Below are 21,496 nucleotides of genomic sequence, written 5' to 3'. Positions count from 1 at the left end.
TTGAAAATCTTATAAGATGTAAAAAATCTTTTGGTGTGTACCCAGCATTAGAAACACAGTCGCTTATTGCTTGTGTGAATGTAAACAGCTGAGATGCGTAATCATTATTGGATTAGTGCATTCGATCTGAAAGTGACAGTTTTATTCCAATATTGTGCAGCCCTATCCTTTGGTGTAAATCCATGGGATTTTTAATCTCATTTTATTTTCTGCCAGGTGAACACCATAAACACAAATACAAAAATGTATTTGGTGTTTGTAAAAATCACTAACCTTAAGTATAAGCAATAGTAATAGTGATACTTGACCTGGAAAACACCACTGATAAACAGTTGTGTGACGTTAGATTGAAGTAGAGCTGCTCGGTTAATCGTTAAAAGGTTGCAATCTCGATTTAACACCAACATGATCTTATTCCTAAATGACAACGATTCGGCTATGTCTATTAAACCTTTGACAAGTACAATCACAGCGCACATTAAAATCTGCATTTGTCATGAGTCAGTCTTCTCAAACACACAGTAGTAAAAGTAAACACTGACGTCTATGTTAGTGATCAAAATAGAGTAAATCAGCCTTTGAAAGTAACTTGACACTTCAAATAAAAATTGAATGAATTACATTGTTACACCAGTAGGTGGCGACAAGTGACTGATAAAAGATTTATTTGTCATTGAATCATTCATTCAAGAGATTTGTTCAAAAACACAGAGTCAAATTACGTAAGTATATGAGTGAGTCGTTGTATCATTCTTTCAAACCAGTTTTTTAAAAAATATTCCAAATTAATTAAATATTTGTGGACTGCAGCAATTAACATTTCGTCAGAACCTCTTGAAAATTACGTTATTTTGTATAGTTGCCTGTTCAGAATCGTGGGAGAATATTGATCTTTATTTAAAAAAAAAAAAAAAAAAAAAAAAATTGTGATTCTCAAATTATCCAGAAGTGTGCAGCTCTAGGCTCAAGTCATGTTGAGGATTGGCAATTTTTTGTATCAGTCCAGAGTCGGACGCTTCGGGTTTTACCCTTCAAAAGCTTGGAGGCCCCTTTCTTAAGGCGTGAATAACATGGAATCTGCACAGAGGGGAATAAATAACTGTCATTTGCTGACGTTTAAGAGACTTTTGGCTTGAGTTATGAGCAAGGTGGGTTCTACAGAAGTTGAAAAAGAGGGGGAGCAGTCTCTTATTTTTAGAATAATTCCCCACGGTAACTACTACCAGCTTTCCTGAAATATTTTCCACTCTGTCTTTACAGCAAAGATGAATAACAGCATCCCATCCCACTTTTTCACCTAATATGGCCTGGATGGGAGCAGAGAGTGGAACCATTTTTTAACAATAAATGAATGATTCTTGGATATGCTTAGTGCTATTTTAAATTATGTCAATAAATAATAACAGTGTATCATATTACCTGATAAAGAAAGAACTGAAAACATGTAGTTCTATTCAGTTTCAGCCGTTGCTTTGTCTTCCAATTGGCTAGTCAGAGCTGTGAATTTTGAGTTTGCGGATTCAAACACACTCTCTGTATGTTTGGATTGGAAAAGTTGAACATAAGCTCTCATTTTTTGACTTAAAGGGATGGGTAACTCAAAAATGAATATTTTGTTGTCTTTACACACCATCCTGTTCCAAACCTGTATGACATTATTTCTTCTGTACAAGTCAAGATTGTTTCAACTGTTTTTGTTAATATAATGAAAGTCAATGGGGTCCAAAACAACATTGCACTCCATTGACTTTCATTTCATGAAAAAAAAAAAAAAAAAAAAAAAAAAAAATATATATATATATATATATATATATATATATATATATATATATATATATATATATATATATATATATATATTGCATTCTACAGTAGCAAGAAAGCCTAAAAGGTTTGGAACAACATGCTGGTGAGTGAATGATGACATAATTTTCATTTTTACCATGAACTGGCCCTTTAAGAAAACGTTTGCAAAATCTTATGCTGAAAAGTTTGAACGTTTGCAAAATCTTATGCTGAAAAGTTTGGCTTTTTTCCTTAACTTGGCAAAGTCTATAGCAGGTGCGATACTGAGCAGACCTTACACCCGTACACGCTATTATTTATAAACGCTAGCCACGACAGCAACCTTCATATCTCTCCAAGTCTAATCTGCAGTGATAAATAGAGGGAACTGGTGAAGTTTGCCAAAAAATCTTATTTAAGAGATGTTTCTCTCTGAGTCTCGCAATATAAAAGGGAAAAGGAAACTAACGAGACAATAACTTTTGATGGAGAACAAAATTCCAAGTTTCCAAGTTTAAGTAAGCAGAAGTGGCAGATTTTTAATTGCTCTTAACTTGAAATATTTAAGTAATCTAACTCATACTTTTTACTTAGTAATTATTATTACTATCATGTATTTATCATTATTTATGATAAATTAAGTTGATGTAATTATCATGAACTAACGCCTAATCCTGGTTTAATCTAAGCTCTGTCTGTAAAACCGGGCCTATAACACTTAGTTTTAGCATTTACTCTCCCTTTCGAGTGTCATGGCAAAGCATGCTGGGAAATAGAAATCCCAGCCCAGTTTCAGTTCAATTTAAGTTTGTCTAAATGAAAAGAAACAAATTCATAAAGCTCAAATCAATTAAACAATTCAGATTACTTAAAATGTGTCAGTTTTGTGAACTTAAAAGAAAAAGAAAGTTCTATATACTGATAAAAGTTAGTTTGATTGAGCTAATTAGCTAAATTTAAGTTTACCCTACTCAAACCAATTAATTATTTGGATCATTATGGGTTTACAGCGTAACTTTGCAAGAATAACTAAATAATCAATAGACTACAACAATAAGCATAGTATGCATTATGAAATGCCTTACAGTTGTTAAGTGTGTCCCCGGCTTAACTGTTAACCCTATAAAGCCTGTCGCACACATTTTTCTACATGTTTTTCTGTCGTCTGATTGATAGTTTTTTATCAAGTAAAAGGCCTTTAATATAATTCTACAAACGTCCCCCTTCAGTTCGTGGTTCACGTGTTTTTGTTCTGTGAAATCTTTACTGACTTTTATTAAGTAAACTTAAGAATAACTTAGTAATACTTCAAGATGAACACTTGCTAGACAAGCAACATAAAGTTTACTTGATTATTCATACATCATTTTTTAGATAAATCATGTTTAAAATATAAAACATTAGATTTTTATGGAATGCTTATTCGTTTGTCTTTGTCATTGTTTGCACAAATAAAACTAGAGTTTTAACTAAGCATTTAAATATCATCTTACTAAGACATTATTGGGAGATATATTGTGTGACAACTGATATTTAAATGCATTTTATGTAAGAAGTCTGCTGTACAGTTATAAAGATCTGATTGATTGATTTACATGATAAGCTATCAGAATTTCATCTCACTTTTTGGCCATATAAATATGAGAAACTGCACTCAGCTTGGGCCTCTGAATAAAACGTTTTATTCTTTCTCGTGTATGAACTATATGAGCCATAAAATCCAGATGCGTCAAATATGATAGTCAACAGAGCTTTTTTTAATATATATATTTTGTCTAAAGGTAAAAAAAAGCGTTCAAATTCCTGATGGATTTTCTTATATGTCAGGCTTTACTGGCTTAAAGCGATAGTTCACCCAATAATGAAAATTCTGTCCTCATTACTCTCAAGTTGTTCCAAACCTGTATGAGTTCTTTCTTCTGTTGAACACAAAACAAGATATTTTGAAGAATGTCGGTAACCAGACAGTTGACGGACCCCATTGACTTCCATAGTGCAGAAAAGAAAATACTATGGAAGTCAATGGGGACCAGAAACTGTTTGGTTACTGACATTCTTCAAAATATCTTGTTCTGTGTTCAACAAAAGAAAGAAACTCAAACAGGTTTGGAACAACTTGAGGGTGAGTAAATGATGACAGCGTTTCTATTTATGGGTGAATTAACCCTTTAATGTAATATTTTTGGTGCTATTGTATAGAGATGAACGATTTATCGATGCACCTGAGTTTGAAGAATCATTATTCTGAAATGATGTAGTGCTTATCGCAGGACAATATTTCTTGAGATGTATTGTTTTGTGACTTGTTTTGTGGTTTGAATCGGCAGAGTTTGGTTAGATGTGCGGGCAGTTGGACGGAAGGTCCCGTGTGTGTGTGTGTGTGTGTGTGTGTGTGTGTCCACACTGGGGTTCATTGACATGGTGGTGAAATCCGAGAAGCGGGAAGAATTCCAGGGAGGGCAGCTACATCTGCGGACATAATTATCTGCTTCACATAATCTCAACTTTTCAGGTGCGGAAAGACATCAGAAGCAGCCCTCATAAACCACCCACCTTCTCAAAAAGCTTTGAAAATAGAAATATTCAATTATAAATTCCAATGTTTCCTGTTCCAAATGTCACAGGCCCCAAATTTCCATGATACATCAGGCTGTAAAAGCTGCTTCTCTGGGGTAGGTCGAAAGACGGTATTTGGTTTCGACATGCTGTGTCTGCCATTCACACAGAGTCACGAATGGAGTTACAGGAGTTAACGTGTCATCTGAAATCACCTGACGTCTCCGCAGCGTCTCATGCATGTATTGAGTATTGAAAACCAAGACTATATGCATGTCAACATCATTGAATGGACTCCAAACTTCTCTTCAGCATTTTAGTTCCGATGAAAGGACTTTTCTTTTTGCGTTGACGTATTTCCAATTGAAACAGGAAGTTGTGGCGGGACATACACCATTCAAAAGTTGTTGTTTTTAAAGAAATGAATCATTTTATTCAGCAAAGATGCATTAAATTGATCAAAAGTGACAGTAAAGACATTTTATAATGTTACAAAAAAATGTATTTCAAATGAATGCTGTGTTTTTTAACTTCAGTTAACCAAAGAATCCTGTTTTCAAAAAAAGAATATACAGTATCGGTCAAAAGTTTGGAAACATTACTATTTGTAATGTCTTCTGCTCACCAAGGCTTAATTTTTTTGTAAACCAATAAAATCAATTTTTGACCTGTGATAATTTTTTCAGGATTTTTTCTTGAATAAAAGGTTAAAAAGAACAGCATTTATTCAAAATAGAAATCTTTCCTAACAATATAAATATTTATTTACTATCACTTTTTATCAATTTAACCATCCTTGTTGAATAAAAAGAAAGAAAAGAAAATACTGACCCCAAACTTTTGAACGGTAGTGTGTATTATTAGAAAAGATTTCTATTTTACATAAATGCTGTTCTTTTTAAACTTGCTATTCATCAAAGAATCCTGAAAAAAAGTATCACAGGTTATTAAAAAAATATTAAGCAGCGCAACTGTTTCCAACATTGATAATACATCAGCATATTAGAAGGATTTCTGAAGGGTCATGTGACACTGACACAAAATTCAGCTTTGACATCACTGGAATTTTTATCACATTTTTCATGACTTTTTCATCACATTTTATAATATATTCAAACAAAACATTGTTCTTTTAATTTGTAATAACATTTCACAATATTACTGTTTTTACTGTGTTTTGATCAAATCAATGCCGCTGAGCAGAAGAGACTTCAGTATTTGATTGGTCAAAAATATGTAGACGCCCCTGAGTGTGCGATGATGTCATCAATATTTTTATGTGTGTGTGTGTGTGTCGTCAACTTTTAGGAGTACACTAGCATAACAGACGTGGACTAAAAGCAACATTGATTGGGGATTTCCAATAATGCAAAGCTGACCATCTGTAATCCAGTGGTGTTGTGGTTTTCTTTTAAAGGTGTGTCAGTTCTCGTGGCCCCAAACATCCCACTACATGTAGGAATGGAAAGCAGACAGCATTACTGTTTGCAGACGCCCCCCAGTATGGAGCGCATGCCTCTGGAGTACACCGTGTGTGTTGGACACAACATTAAGGCCGTCCATCAGGAGTCAATAAACCGGCTCTCCACTGCCAGACGAGAGCTGCCAAACATGGATGTCTTACGGTACTACAGATTTAAAAACTCTCTTTCAACTCCTTTCATTGTTATATTTTTTACTTTGAATTTCTAGGGATGCACAATCGCGTTTTCTTTATTATTAGCGGTACCTGTCCAATATTAGAAGCAGATACTTTTCAAAAAATGCTAAAAAGTGATCCATTGATTTTACTGTACATCATAATGTTTTGATTTCTGATTCACTTTCTAGATTAATGTAAATCAATACTGCTGATACTGTGTTCAAGATTTTTTTTTTTATCCCTTACTATGGTGTGGTGCCGATTTTAGTATAATTGATGTACTATATAATTTTGGTTAATATTTTCAATTAGATATTATTTTTATATTTTGTTTCAACTTTAATTTTAGTGAAAGTTTTAGTAATTTTGATGGTTTTTTTTGGGGGGGGGGGGGGAGGGGCATTTTTATTAGTTTTTATTTTATTTTAAATGTCTATATAGTTTTAGTCTTTAGTTTATTTTCTTTATTTTATTTTAGTACTTCAAATTTGTATGTTTTGGCCGTTCATGCGTTTGGGGCCTGAAAACTAACTTTTGAAAAACACGTTTTGAAGTGCAGGTTTTTGAAAACGACACCGCTATCGTCTCGGTGACGACATGCGCAGGCGTATAGAGAGCCTAAGTCCCTCCCTTTCCAGTTGACCACCATGGGACCTTATTTCGGAAAAATATTGTATGGTAGTCAATGGCGAGAGACAACAAATATTTTGATCTCGTTTGAATTGTGCCCTGAATTACACATATGATGTTTGTCAATTTAAAAGATAAATTTTAAAGTCAAGAAAGTCGCAGTTTGATGTAAAACTGTTGAGGTATAAATTCGCATCCGAAATTTTCGCACGTTAAAAAATAAATACGACCTCACGTTATGTCAATCACGCTTGCACACTGCCTCTGAAACTTTCGTCCGCCAAAAAAAAATCGAATCAGGTTAGATTTTCTGCGTTTTTCGCATCCGTAGCAAGCATTTTGAATGGTGTTTTGACAATTTAGAGCCACCGAATCACGAATATTCACGAATACGAAAAACCGCATGCGAAAATTTCGGACTCAGTGTGCAAGGACCTTAAGACTGTGAAAATACGTAATTACAAAGACTACAAACCCAAAAGGTGCACATGTGACGTCATACCTTTTCTCTCAATGAATGAAGCCAACTTTACTGAAGCTAACGTCTGTCATTTTTTCCTATAGTCTTACGTTATAATCGTAACGTTACGCCGTCATGCCTGAGTGTTTTGTACCAGACTGAACACATACGAGCAACGGATGGTGACGTACATAGTGCGAGATGAGAGATGTAGTTCATTGAGCGATTTTTCACATACAACTAAATGTTACTCTTCTGTTTTATGAAAAACTGCGACTTTCTTGACTTTCATAATTATCTTTTAAATTGACAAACATCATATGTGTAATTCAGGGCACAGTTAAGACGGAATAAAAAGATAAGTTGCCATTGACTACCATACATATTTTTTTCCGGAATAAGGTCCCATGAGCCGGAAGCGGAGGGGAGGGACTTAGGCTCTCTATTATGTATTTAGACTTAGTCTATAGGCACGTAGTGTTTCTCTACAAAGTGACATCGCCATCTACTGGCCTGGCATGTATAATACAGCGTTTTTAGTCGTTTTCGTGGATCTGTGTGAACGTCTGTACACGAAAAAAGTTACGTTTTTAGTTAGCGATAATTCCCCTAGTGTGGTGTACTATGATGTATAACCTTTAATCTAACACCTCTAGCCTAACAAACACAATATTTCTCTTAAGGCTGCCCTTCTGGAAGCTTCTAGCAAATGTGGACTCTGGGGCCAAGCTAGAGAGAGAGCTGAGAACCTTCTCAAACCGGCTGAAGCGGCTTCACCTGGAGGGAGTCATCGGCCTCGACGAACATTCCACAGCCCTCCTCGCCAACATGGTGAGTGACGCTTGCAGTCCCACCACAAAATCACCCTCTGCCTCCATCCCTCAAGTTTGACTGTTCTGTATTTAAACCAGCTATCAGAGGCGTAAAGAGTACCTGACAACTGTACTTGAGTAAAAGTACAGATCACAGCGAAAATTACCCCATTACAAGTTACAAGTCACCAATTATAATAAGACTTGAGTAATGTCAGTATCAGATTTTAACAGTAATTTACTCGTACTGAATGTTGGCTCAAAGATGCACTAGTCCGCTACGCCAATGAAAAACAGGAAATGGTTGATTTGCGAGGAAAGCAATCATGTTTATTTCCTAAAATAAAAATAACACTGAATTGCAAAATTGATGCTCAAGAAACATTTTGTATTATCAATGTTGTGTTGCTTAATGTGTTTGTGGAATGCGTGATATATATATATATATTTTGTTTCAGGATTCTTTGATGAATATAAAGTTCAAAAGAACAGCGTTTATTTGAAATATAAATCTTTAAAATGCATATTACTTTTGAACTATACTGTATATATTTGAAAAGATTAGTATCAATCTAATTTGCCTGAAAATAATAATAATTATGTATGACTTGTTTCGTTGTCTTATAAAAAATAATTAAAATTAGAAAACCACAACAAACAATGAAAGCCAGTAATAACCCAGATTGTCCCTGGCGAGTGTTGTGTGTGTATCTGCAGCAGATTCCCCGTGTCTGACCTTCAGTGTGTGCAGTTTAATCTCCAGCCGTCAGCGGCTCAGGCTCTGCACCTGTTATAGCTACGGGTCTTCAGGCCTTCGGTTTCCTGCCGAACACTCTCACACACTGCAGAGAACCAGCAGCACTGCATTTTCTATCCTTTCAAAAAAAGTGTACATGTTGAAAATGATCATTTATGCGTTCATTTTGTGTGTTTTACGTCTATATTTGTATATGGTTGAGTAAAAATAAATAATCAGTAACAGCTATCATTCACTAAAACTAATCCATAAAAAAGCATTCGTTACTCTAAATAAAATAAACGTTTTAAACTGAAATAAAATAAAATAAAATCTAAAAAAAGTTCTAAAGTGCTGTAAGTTCTACTAAAACTAAATAAAATAAAATAAAATAAAAGTTAATATATACTATATAGACATATATAATACAAAAAAATACAACAAAATGACTAAAACCAAAAATAAAATGAAAACTAAAATGTAATCCAATATATGATCAAAAACTATAATAGTAATTCAATGATTAAATTTTTATATATTTTTTATTTTATATTCTTCATTATCGACAATTTCAATGGGCCGCTATACGTAAGCCATCCGCCATATTGGAACAGTCAAAGCTGGTCCGTCAACACTCGAGAGCAAATTGAGTGGATGTGATTGCAATAGACTTCAACTGATGTTTTTGCTAAACTAACACAATACAACAAGACGAAGGCGTCAGCTAACACCACATTAAAAAGTTACAGTAAAAACATGTAATATTGAGTTAATACATATAAAAACACAAACCAACACATTCTCACCTGTGAAAGGTTATCCCATTTCTTTGGGATTTGAAATCTCAGGGGTTTCATCAAGGCATCAAGACACGTCCGAATCCAAAGTTAGCTTCACTTCCTGGCTCCTGAGATAAATTCATCTGATCGATTTTTGAAGTTGGCATAGATGTATTCTTCACTGCCTTTGATATCCCACAATCCTGTGCGTTCTATTCTGTAACAGTTCAGCTAAAAAATAAAGATGGCATCTAAAAGTAGCGGTTGCTGGTCAGTTTGTGTTAAAATGTACGTTTTTGACCAACGTTTTCCACTTCTGATGTCATTTCTAGCGAGAAATGCAAAGTCATTGCCCGATAAGGCAGCAAAGCAACAAGTGAACTGTCTAAGTTTCAGAACGCAGCCATTGATTCTTACTGTGAGTGACGACACACTGACTGTTGCAAGATGTCTGGAGCACTCAAATGTGGCATCTACGTATACATATCTATGGTTACCAACATAGTTCAATGATTTGGTGTTTCTCGAAACCATAGTTCCAACGAACATTCGCAAACAACGTCGGAAAGCTCTCAAACTGTGGTTAGAAACATAGTTTCTTGTTAAAACGACGTGTCGACTTTAAAAGATCATGCATCTATTCATTGCATTCTATATCTTTCATCCCATATATATATATATATATATATCAAATATATAAAAAGAATCAAATCAAATAAAACGACAGGGAATAAAAACAGTGAAGTAGTTCTCAGTTCATGTGTTGTGTTGTGGAGAAAACTGCTGACTGAATGAACCGCATGTATACGCGAGTAAAGTGTAGGCAAAATACTGCATTTTAAATTAACTATAATAATATTAAATACATTAATTGCGAACTCGAGCAGATTAATTAGCAGAAGTTATTACCCCGCCGCCTGCATGTGACGTCATTAACAACAGTCACGTGGTTCAAACGACAAAGATGTTTCGGAAAACAGTCGTGACTAGCTAGTTTATGCAGTGGTGGTTCAGCAGTGAGTTACGTCGTTATAAGGGAAATAAGAGTATAACAAACTATGTATTAAATTAATTTTATACCATGGTCTGTCTGAATACTCGATTCTGATTGGCTGGAGGAAGGTGTGCAATAAAACCGTTTCATGCACAAGTAGTTCCAAGTCAGTTTAATCACTGTTCTGTATTAATGGGCTGTTTTTATTAAAGCGCACGCATATATGTCACTCGGAGATCGCGCTGAGAAACATTCAGGATCACAGAAATGCTTAAGAAAATCGCTACATTATATTTCTCAGCAACGAGGGGGTTGCATTGCTATTTTGAAGTAATTGAACTCACAGCTTGGTTGTTCATAGAGGGAGACGCATTGTTTACAATGTGTTTATTGCGATTAAAATCTGTACAAGCCACATATTTTACTATGATTATGGTTGCTACGATTATGAGCTTAATCGCATCAATTTGATCAGATTATTGTGTTTACATGAGGGAAAGTTTAATCGCAACATTGCCTAAATCTCATTATAATCGCATTACGAGGGTGCATGTAAATGCAGTCATTGTTAAATTTGACAATTCGCCTAATAGTGACAGCTAATGTGCACAACCATTATATAAAATATATGAAAATCTGTGCATATAGCACTGTGCATTTGAAACAGATCTAGGGTCTTTGTTTAAGCAGATTTTGAATTTTATAGGCTTAAACTGAATTAAAAAACATACTATTTTGATTAAAAAACAGTTAAAACAGATAGTTCACGCAAAAAAAGAAAAGAAAAATGCCATCATTTACTAACCCACATGTCATACCAAACCTGAATGACTCAGTGAACAAACTAGTGACCACTAGTGGTGCATAAATGACACACTTTCGTGCGGTTGATCGTGAGGTTTCTGAAGGTACTCATTATAATCACAAACACAGGCTATGGGTTCTGCATACCAGGCCGAGTTACCAAGGGACGCGGGAACACTGTGTTCAAGTCGAAACGTCTCACGTTAAAAGCCACCAGCTGGGCTGTTAAGTTCAGTCTGACAGAACAAAAACAGTCAGAGTTGGTCAGTGTTGCGGACATGAAAGGCTTGATTCTTCTAAGCGGATCTGCAGTCGTTGGAGAGGTCAGGGAAGTGCGATCTGATCCCCTGAGAGAAAGACACACATCTCTGGTTCACTCAAATGCCAGCGGGGAACTGGTTTCCAATTAGGTGATGCTTGTTATGCTATGGAGACTGATATAGTGGACCAGTGTGGGCCATCTGTGTCACGTCAGCTGTAGATTTTTGTATAATAACACGGCTTTTTGCTACTTTTACGTATTTGGCAGACGTTAAAATGCATTCAAGTCATACAAAAGCGGGTGAGACTTGAACCTGAATTTCCCACATGAGCACCACAGCTTAATGTCTCTGGAGCATTTGCTGTAACCACTAAGCCACGACTCCAACAACATTTTTTAACATCATGCTAATATCACTATGTAGTTATGAGAGTGTTTATATTAGCCGCTTTCCGACCGGAGGAACCTTTTCACAGTTAATAGAACTAAAGTGCCCGGATGTCGGCGTGTTCGCACCGCAGGAACTAGGAACGATTTTAGTTCTAGGAACTCCATTTGGAGGAACTAATTTAGGTCCTACTTCAGAGTAGGGTCTAAACCAGCACTATAGGAACTACCCGTGACGTTAGCGTACGCTGATTGACCGAACGCACGCAGAACACCAGCACCCGCCATTTTTAAAACAGCTAGAATGTAAACACAGATTATAGCCTTTATATTTACTCCATAAACTAACTATACAAACATGGGAAACAGTGATAGATGGGGATGGGTCTCTAAACCTTTATGCTGAAGAGAAAATCCAACGCAACTTTGAGGGGAACAAGTCAAACATGATTATGTATTTCTGCTCAGCTAGCAACACTGGACATCAACCACACGGCATAACCTTTTTTTCATATACTGTCTACTTTCTATAACAGTTATATCTAATAAGATATTAAACAGTACTGTTAGACAGATCGCTAACTAATAAACACAGAGAATGCGAGCATTGTTTGCTCTGGCGTTCTCAGCGCCGTCAAAATAAAGGTCCGTCGCGCCGTCAAAATAAAAGTCACCATGCTTGCGTCACTCCCTTACCCCTCCTACCAGTTCCTATGGCCACTTGGCCAGTGCGAACGCAAACAGCAAAAACGAGTTTGGGGAGAGTAGTTCTTAGAACTGTTTAGAAGTGGACAGTTCCTGTAACTAAGTTCCTGTAACTACTTGGTCGGAAAGCGGCTATTGATGTTGATCTCGGAAAACTTTTATACCTTTTTCAACACGACTCTTAAAATGTAATGTGGCGCAGCCATTAAATAAAAGTAGTGATATTTTTCTTACACCCTGAATACATCTCTACCTTACCTCTACCTTTTAAAATATATTTTTTCAATGTATACGTTTTTTTTATTATTATTTATCCATAAATATCGTAATGTTTTTGGAGTGTCGCACCAAATGGCATTTTACAACCTGAACTTACACTTACTTCCTTGCCATAAAAGGTCAGTTTTAAGAAACTTTCTGCTGGGGGTCCTCTATGATATAATTTCCTGTTTTATTTTATTATAATTTTTTGTGCATGTTACCCAGACATCAACATAGTGTCGGCCCAGACCCGGCCCACATCTGGTACGTGTGGACTTCACATCTGGGCCGACACAATGTTGTTGTCTGGGTAGTTGCACCACATGACTTGATATAAATACATAAATAAATAAATATGGTTCATACGACAGTTATCACCCAGACATTTCTGACTTCATGCCCCCAAAATATTTCAAAATGAATTTAAATTCAGAACATTAAAAACATGAAAACCATATTTATTTTAGTGGTTTGAAGTTACTAAATTAAAAAAAAAACAATAACTTCAGCCCCTATTAATGTACATGTAGAATATTGTATAATATTTATACAATAATAAAAACAGGCAAAACAGTTTAGATTTATAATATATCCCTCTATATTGGTTCACGTCCATAATATACAAGAAAACAAAAATACTAACATCTGTATTGGCCAGAAAAATGCTTAAGAATTTCCATTTTAGGTCTGTCTTTATTTATTGTTTATATACATTTTTGAGTAGTCAAGTCATTGTTCTGCATGCATGCTTGACTGATCTCAAAACTCAGTGGTTCGTTTCACAGCTGAATTCCTCTAGGAAGATTAGAGGCAGGTGAAAGAGAAAAAATGGGAACTTTTTGCCAAGAAAAGAATGTTCTCTATGTCTAAAACACTTAAAAGGCTTATCAGAACATTAACGTCAATGTAAAGCTGAGTGCAGCCCTCCTTTTACAATAACTCATGACTTAATTTCTTACTTTCATATACATTTTTTCATACCCAATTTTCATGATTATATCTTTCCTTCCATTTCACTTAAACGTTTTGAATATAGTTTTGAAAACAACATATTTCAGACGTGGTAGGCTCGATTTCTCTGTGAAATTTGTTTTGATTATGACCTCAACTAACAAAAACCAAGGACTTTATAACAAATATGTCAGTGAATCATAATTGTTTGTGTATCTGATACGCGTACCACACGTTCCCATATCCCAACCTGAATAAACGTCTTACCACTAAATTGCAGTGGAAAACCTTCCATTGTGTGACAGTTATACAAAACTCCAATTGGGAAACAATCTCAAATGCTTTTTCTTTGCTATAGTTTCCATTTTAGCTTGAAATAACACAGTCATAAGCAAAACCAACAGCTTGACTTGGAATGAATTTGGTTATAAACACACTTGCCAGTATTCGCTATTTATTGCACAGATTCCTCATAAGCGCAGCGCTTGGTATGCCTGTACGATAGGATTAATATAAATGACATTATTGTTATATTTTCTCAGACATCGTGGCACTGTTAGCGACTGTCATGGTAAAAACATTAACAGGGGTATTATTTTCAGTGATGGTGAAACAATAATATTTTCCGTACTGTTAAAACAATCAACAACTTTGAATCCTGAGACGTTAAAGCTGGCTCCTGCCAACATCTGTAATACCTGACGGCCTACAAAAGAAAACGGCTTCTTACCGGCAAAGTGTGTGTTAGTGAAACCCTGATTTTAACTCATTTTTAAATCAGTAGTGGAAATTTTCATGTTAGCCAAATGCCGTAGTATTATAGGCCCTGTTTACACCTTGATTTGTAAGGTTCAGTGTGTCATTTCTGCACCACTGTTTTTAGCAGGTGCCGTTGACCGGACTAAGAGATCTTTGCTAATTATTTCTTGTCTTTGTAGGACCACAGCTACCTCAATGGAAAGAAAAGGATGTCTAAGAGACAGACCAGGGACCTCCCTTTTGTAAAGCTTCTAAACATTTCCATCACCCTGTCCCCGTACCTGAGTGTGGACTCGCAGCTGTTTCAGACCTCCATTCAGACGGGCGTTGAAGACTTCTGGCTGAGCCTGCCCTCAGGACCACAGGGACGACTGGTAACACCATCTGTTGGCTTAGCACTGTGTCTGTCTTGTCCTTTATGCGCTGGGGTGTATGGGTAAATGACATGAAGCCAGTTATTTCAGTATCTTTGATAGTCTATGCTATTTTCACTTCAATTTTGGTTAAAGTTTTGGGGACATTATTTTAAGGTGACATTGTACACATACTCAAATGAGTACTGAGTAATATTAATTAGCTACATGTACTTACTATAGAGTTACGGTAAGGGTTTGGTTTAGGGTTAGTTACTTGTAATTATGCATAATTTACTGTTATTACTATAGTAAGTACAGTACATGCAGTGTTACGTCACCTTAAAATAGTGTTATCAAAGTTTTAGTAATTTTGTTGTGTTGGTTTAAGAAAATGATTGAAAATGAGATATATATATATATATATATATATATATATATATATATATATGACAATATATATATATATATTAGTGCTGTCAATCGATTAAAAAATGTATCAAAATTAATCAAAAATTAATCTTATTAATCAAAATTAATCAATCGATTCAAAAATGAATCATATATATATATATATATATACATATATATATTAGTTCAAAAAATAATTATTTTTTCTGTAATTAATCACGATTAAAAACATCACAGTTTTATTCTTTTTATATTGTAATAATTTTACAGTTACTCTCCAAATTAATGTAGAAACAACTTAAAGACAGTATATTGTAAATATTTGTTGGAAACTATTTATGAATGAAGGTCGGTATCACTGATACTAATAATGGTCTGATGTCTCTATGAAATTTTTTTTTTGTTTTTTTTTTTTGTTTTTTTTTACATTTTTACATTAATGATAGACATTCAACATTACAGTATAATTGAAAGCTATCAATTTCAACATTTATTAGGCTTTAAAAAAATAATAAGTTTTAATTTAAGTGAACTTAAAACAATCTTCATATCAACCCATAATAAATGTCATATTTACCACATGTTCTTATCAAAGTAAATATACAGAAATTGAATAAAGTTATCAAACACTTTACAGTCTTAATTATAAATTAAATATAAATAAATCCTTATTTCATATTGACTTTAGTATTTTAATGGTGCATCGGCAACTAGCTAAAATAAAATTCAAAATAATTGGTTTTATTTTATTTCAGTTAATGTTTAATTTCAAGTAGTTTTTTTGTTTTAGTTTTAGTAAACGTTAATAACCGTGTGATGCCTTTTTTCCAGGATCTATATATTTAATCATAAATACATAAAATAAATTAATTCAGACAAACAACAACTTGATATTTTTTTCGGGAGAAAGTATAAAATAAAAAAGTGAGGGTGGTGCGACTGTCCTGATAAGAATAATAATGAAAAATAGCCTCATTAAATGATTTTTAATTCTATTTAATTTTCTTATTAAGTAGTTTGGAAGTAGTTTTGAGAAGGCAAGGATAGTTCAGGTTATAAAATGTCATGTGGCGCAACTAAAAAAAAAAATATATGATTTAAATTCATGGTAGTAAATATTTTACCCTTAAATAATTTATTTAAAAACTTTATAAAGATTAAGATGTGTACACTTACATGTACTCAAGGTATAAGGGGGAAAAAACTATTTTACTTGATGGCTACATGACATTCACGAGTCATTTAATCTAACCATTTCTTGAAAATGGTATAAACGTTTTTCAAAACGATATGACTCAGCATGTTTTAAACAATTTTCTTATTTGTAATTTGCCTACATTATGTTTACCTGTTCATTATTATTTTGACTCTATTTCTCTTTCATAAGGTGCCTATGTTGACTCAGTGGAAAGGAAAGTACAGTGTGAAGCTCAACATCACCAACCCAAAAGCCACGAATTGGTTTCTGGACAAAGTGGACAGCTTACATAGTCATTTGGGCATGGAGTATGTCATCCTGGAAGGCGGTGAGGGAAACTTTTTCGAAGAACAGGCATCGGTCGGGGATGAATACATCAGACTCCTTGCGGACCTGGCAGAGAAGATCGGGGACAATACCATTGTGACCTCAGGAACAAGGTATTTGGTGTAATTGTTTAAATAATCCCGGTCAATCACTGAATTTGCCAAGTAGGTCATGGATCAACATCCTTGTTGGTCCTAAAAACTAATTTTAGGTTAGATTCAGGGCTGGGGTTGGGATTTACAGGTGGTACGATTAAGTTTGTTTCACCGGAATGTTGTTCAAGGATCAACCGGAAATGTTAATCCAAAAATTCAACCCATTTGGCAAAATCATGACCATCAAGTGCAACCTACCACAATTGAGACTTTGTTCAGGGAACCAAAATCTGTAGTTGTACTGTCTAAACCACCCAGATTTTTACAAACCTGATCCAAACCACATGCGTACGTGCGATTTGAAATCTGATTAAAATGGATTTTTGGAAGATCTTATTTTATGATTTACCATGTTATCAGCACTGTGGATATACCATGTGCAACTACAGGCACCATTTCCAGTTTTTCATACCCTCTTTCCACATTAACAGCTACTCATATTTGTTGTAGAAGAAAGCCTCTTTGGATTTTTCTGTCATTCACCATTGCAAGATGCAACTTATATCGATTATGGTTTGAACAATCAGATCTATAATGTGCAAAAGATCACATGTGGGCAGTCACTCACTCAAAAACAACTTTCCCATATGAAAAAATATTGGATAATGTGTCATATTGTTTTGTAAATCGCCAATTTTGGTTGCACAGGTCCAGCCACAAACCACTGTTCATCCGCATGAGCGCACTACAGTCAGACTGGAGTTACTCCGGCCTCAAGGGCATCATTCCATCCCTGCTGCATCACAGTCTCCTGGGATATCATTTCTTCATTCCTGATGCAGTAGGTAATACCTGCCCACACACACATGAATACACATTTACACACATTTATCTTTTGTGATGATGCATACCATAGATAAAGACAATATCATTTAATCAACTGTCTTCTTGAATCCTTTACAAAAACAAAGGAGTATCTTCAACTGGCTCACAGTTGTATAGTACACAGGATGGTACGAGTAAATCTTTCAAGAACTTGACCAGGTCACACTATGGAAGCTTGTTTCCGCCACAGAATAAAAAACAAAAAGGTAATTGCGACTTTTTATCGTACAATTCGGACTTTTTACATCTTAGAATTGCGAGATATAAACTCGCAATTGCGTGTTACACAGTCAGAACTCTTGAGTTTATAACACGCAATTGCGACTTTGATCACGATTCTGACTATATATATCGCAATTCTGACTTAATTTCTCGCAATTGTGAGATAAAAAGTCGCAATTATCTTTTAAAATGTTTTATTCTGTGGCGGAAACCAGCTTCCATACATTTCACCCACAAATCAAAGGAAAAAAAGATTATATTTATAATTTAAAGAAAATTACGCACCTTTTTAGGACAGTTATGACTGTTTTACTTTGACAATTAGGCACATTTCACTCACAAATTCCTGTAATAATAAACTGTATAAATATGTTAGATGTTAAATATATTGATTTAGATTCTCAAAAAATGCATTCTAGTTCAGAATCACAACTAAGAATATTGGGAAAAGCAGCAATGACAATTAAGCACTAAATTCTCATGGAAATAATAATCCCCCAATGCAAACAATTCCTGATTATCCTTAAAAAATCTTTTCAATATAGGCAGCACTTTCTATTATATCATATACAATTTTGTATAAAACCGTTTTGAATAATTCCATATGATTATATATTTCTTTTTTACACGTGAATGCATTTGCATTCTTCAATGGCAGGAGGCTCTTTCTCTGCCGAACTGGTTGCAGACGACGAGCTCTTCGTTCGCTGGCTGGGAATCGCAGCCTTTCTTCCTGTCATCAGCTTCCAGACACCTCCGTGGGTCTTTGAGAAGGAATGGGTGAGTGCAGCAAGGACGGGTCCTCGGCCCTATCCGGGTTTAGCTTTCAGTTCAGTTTCCCCCCCCCCCCCCCGTTGTGGTCAGGAAAGAAAAAGGGATAACGTGGAGCTAAGTGTAATAAAGACTGAGTTCCCTGGTAGGAAAACTGGGCGCAATATGTTGACCATCGAGAGTTAAACGCCTCAGAATGAGAGATTTCTTTTTCACTCTTGACATAACATTAGGAATCTAATACTCATTCACTCCATGGTGTATCATGAGAATGCCCTTCTCCAAACACTAGCTAAATACATACCACAATATCTAGTCTCAAGCACTGATATATTTGAGCCCATAGAGCACGGTTTGAGTTTAGGACCGGCACAGAGGATCCTCCAGGTGGCCTTTTTTCTTGCATTTCATGGTGTAATTGCTGGGCCTTTCCCCAACATCACCTGTGGTTAAGGGTCCATCTGGTCTGCATTAGTGTCTCTTTCAAATTTATGACTCTCAATCTTAACTGTAATGAGAACCGCTGCACCAGGAATAATGAATCGCTGGATAAGTGGAAAAGAAAATTTCCAGAGACAATTACAGGTTTCGTTTGTGATTTGACTTTGCAGTCCAGAATAGGGGGTGGTTCTTTTGTCTAATCACTGGTAGAAGTAGATCTTTCAATGCATTTCATTGCTACGAGTGTACGCATGTGGTTATATTTAGCAGAAAGTAGAGGGACAGCTGACTTTGAAAATGAAAATTCTGAAAGCTAATCACTGCCATTACAATGATCAGGCGCTGAAGTTTCAAGCTTAAAGGGATAGTTCACCCAGAAATGAAAATGAAGTCATCATTTACTCACCCTGGTGTTGTTCCAATGCCGTATGCCCGTTTTTCTTATTTTTCAGACCACAAAAGGAGATTTTTTTTTAAATGTCCTGCTCGCAGTTGTCCATATAAATGGCAGTGAATAGCGATCGGCATCAAGCTTTAAAAAAAAGAAAGTATCATGTAATATACGACACGTGCCGCATGGGATCATTCTAAGTGTTGGAATCCAAGGTATGTGTCACATGGGGTCATTCTGAGATACTTTAGCATCTTTTTTCAAAGCTTGATGCTGGTCGCTATTCATTGCCATTATATGGATGCAGGACATTTTTTTATAAATGCTCATTTTGTGGTCCAAAAAACACAAAAACAATGGCATATACAACATTGGAACAATACCAGGGTGAATAAATGATGACTTAAAGGGTTCACCCAAAACTGAAAATTCTGTCAGTAATTACTCACCCTCATGTTCTTCCAACCCCAACCTTCGTTCATCTTCGGAACACAAATTAAGATATTGTGTGATGCGTCACACGCATCACACACATGACCAGCGTCGGCCAATAGTGAGCCTACGTGTGACGTACAACACAGAAGCGCTGCGCAGTTATACTACGTGAAAAGACTCGAGGCCCAGAGAGAAGGAAATGAATAGTGGAATAAAGTCGTTATTTTTGTTTGTTTTTTTGCGCACAAAAAGTATTCTCGTCGCTTTATAAACTTAAGATTGAGCCACTGGAGTCACTTGGACTATATTAACGATCTCTTTAATACATTTTCTGGACCAGCAAGTTATAATGCCTAAAGCCTATGGAGGAGTGATCCAGCTCTCAGATTTAATAAAAAATATCTTAATTTGCATTCCGAAGATGAACGAAGTTCTTACGGGGTTGGAACAACATGAGGGTGAGTAATTACTGACAGAATTTTCATTTTTGGGTGAACTAACCCTTTAAAAAATAAAACATTCTAGAGTATTCTAAAAGTCGTCTTACGACTACTTAACATTTTCTCATTTTGTGTCTGAGGATAAAACGATTGTGAATGGCATTGGGAGAATAAATTATGACAATTTTAGGGTGAAAAATCCCTTTAAGAACTTTATGACTTCTATTTCAGTGAGAAAATAGTATTGGAACATGCACTGGTTTTGATCTTGGCTCATGGATATTATCTGGACGGTCTTAACCCCTTTAAATCATAATTAATTAGTATTGATGTTAAATGTGCTGATCATACTGAAATGTTTTACTTGCCTTTATTTTCCATTCTGTTTGATTGGCCTCTGCAGGCAGTGTGTGTGTGTGTGTGTACTAGCTTCTGTGCGATTACCCAACACCAACACCCATTAGAGACTCAATGACTATGTTGGGTCTAAATAGGAGGAAAACGGGAATGGAAGCCACAGGCCTGTTTTCCCCATTTAAAATTAGACCGAACTCCGGCAGCTATTCAAAATTCATCTCATGAAACTTTTTTCAACTAGAGAATACATTTTTTATGAACGTGGTTTTGCTTTGTTTCCGTCACCAGAGGCTGGCTAGGATGTTAACTGAAGGATGTGACCTCTCAAGGAATGTTAGAAACGAACCACAGCAGAACTAGACGAGAACAGTGTCGAACAAAACTCACATCCTCTTTCATATAAGTTTTATTAAGCATTCACTGACAGTCTCATCTTCCGTCTAGGTCCTAAACCTCACCAGATTCTACATAGCCAAGCACCACGACTTTGTCGTTCCTCTGATCCTGAAATACGCAGAAGAATGGCAAGAAGCTGGAAACCCCATCTATAGACCGCTGTGGTGGCTTAGTCCAAATGACCCAATCACATTCACCATTGATGATGAGTTCCTCATTGGAGATGAGGTAAGCTGCTTCCAATCGGCCCG

The 21,496-nt window shown here is 35.6% G+C and overlaps 1 protein-coding gene across 2 annotated transcripts in view; it reads left to right on the top strand.

The window, feature by feature from the left end:
* The window catches only part of LOC308684363 (SITS-binding protein), a 37,514-nt gene that overhangs the window by 10,373 nt on the left and 5,645 nt on the right, over nucleotides 1-21,496 (top strand). The window contains exons 3-9 of one of the 2 annotated variants that reach the window (XM_081355534.1): nucleotides 5,759-5,966; nucleotides 7,757-7,904; nucleotides 14,703-14,897; nucleotides 16,675-16,925; nucleotides 17,616-17,752; nucleotides 18,673-18,794; nucleotides 21,294-21,473. In XM_081355534.1, coding sequence (XP_081211660.1) covers nucleotides 5,759-5,966; nucleotides 7,757-7,904; nucleotides 14,703-14,897; nucleotides 16,675-16,925; nucleotides 17,616-17,752; nucleotides 18,673-18,794; nucleotides 21,294-21,473 — 1,241 coding nt within the window. Of the gene's footprint in view, nucleotides 1-5,758; nucleotides 5,967-7,756; nucleotides 7,905-14,702; nucleotides 14,898-16,674; nucleotides 16,926-17,615; nucleotides 17,753-18,672; nucleotides 18,795-21,293; nucleotides 21,474-21,496 lie in introns of those variants that run through there. The other variant, XM_081355535.1, reaches the window with a different exon arrangement.

This window comes from Scardinius erythrophthalmus, assembly GCF_964197995.2.
Source record: "Scardinius erythrophthalmus genome assembly, chromosome: 24".
In the NCBI taxonomy this organism is placed as follows: domain Eukaryota; kingdom Metazoa; phylum Chordata; class Actinopteri; order Cypriniformes; family Leuciscidae; genus Scardinius; species Scardinius erythrophthalmus.
Note: the sequence above shows the minus strand (reverse complement) of the source record. Positions and strands in the feature narration are given on the sequence as shown.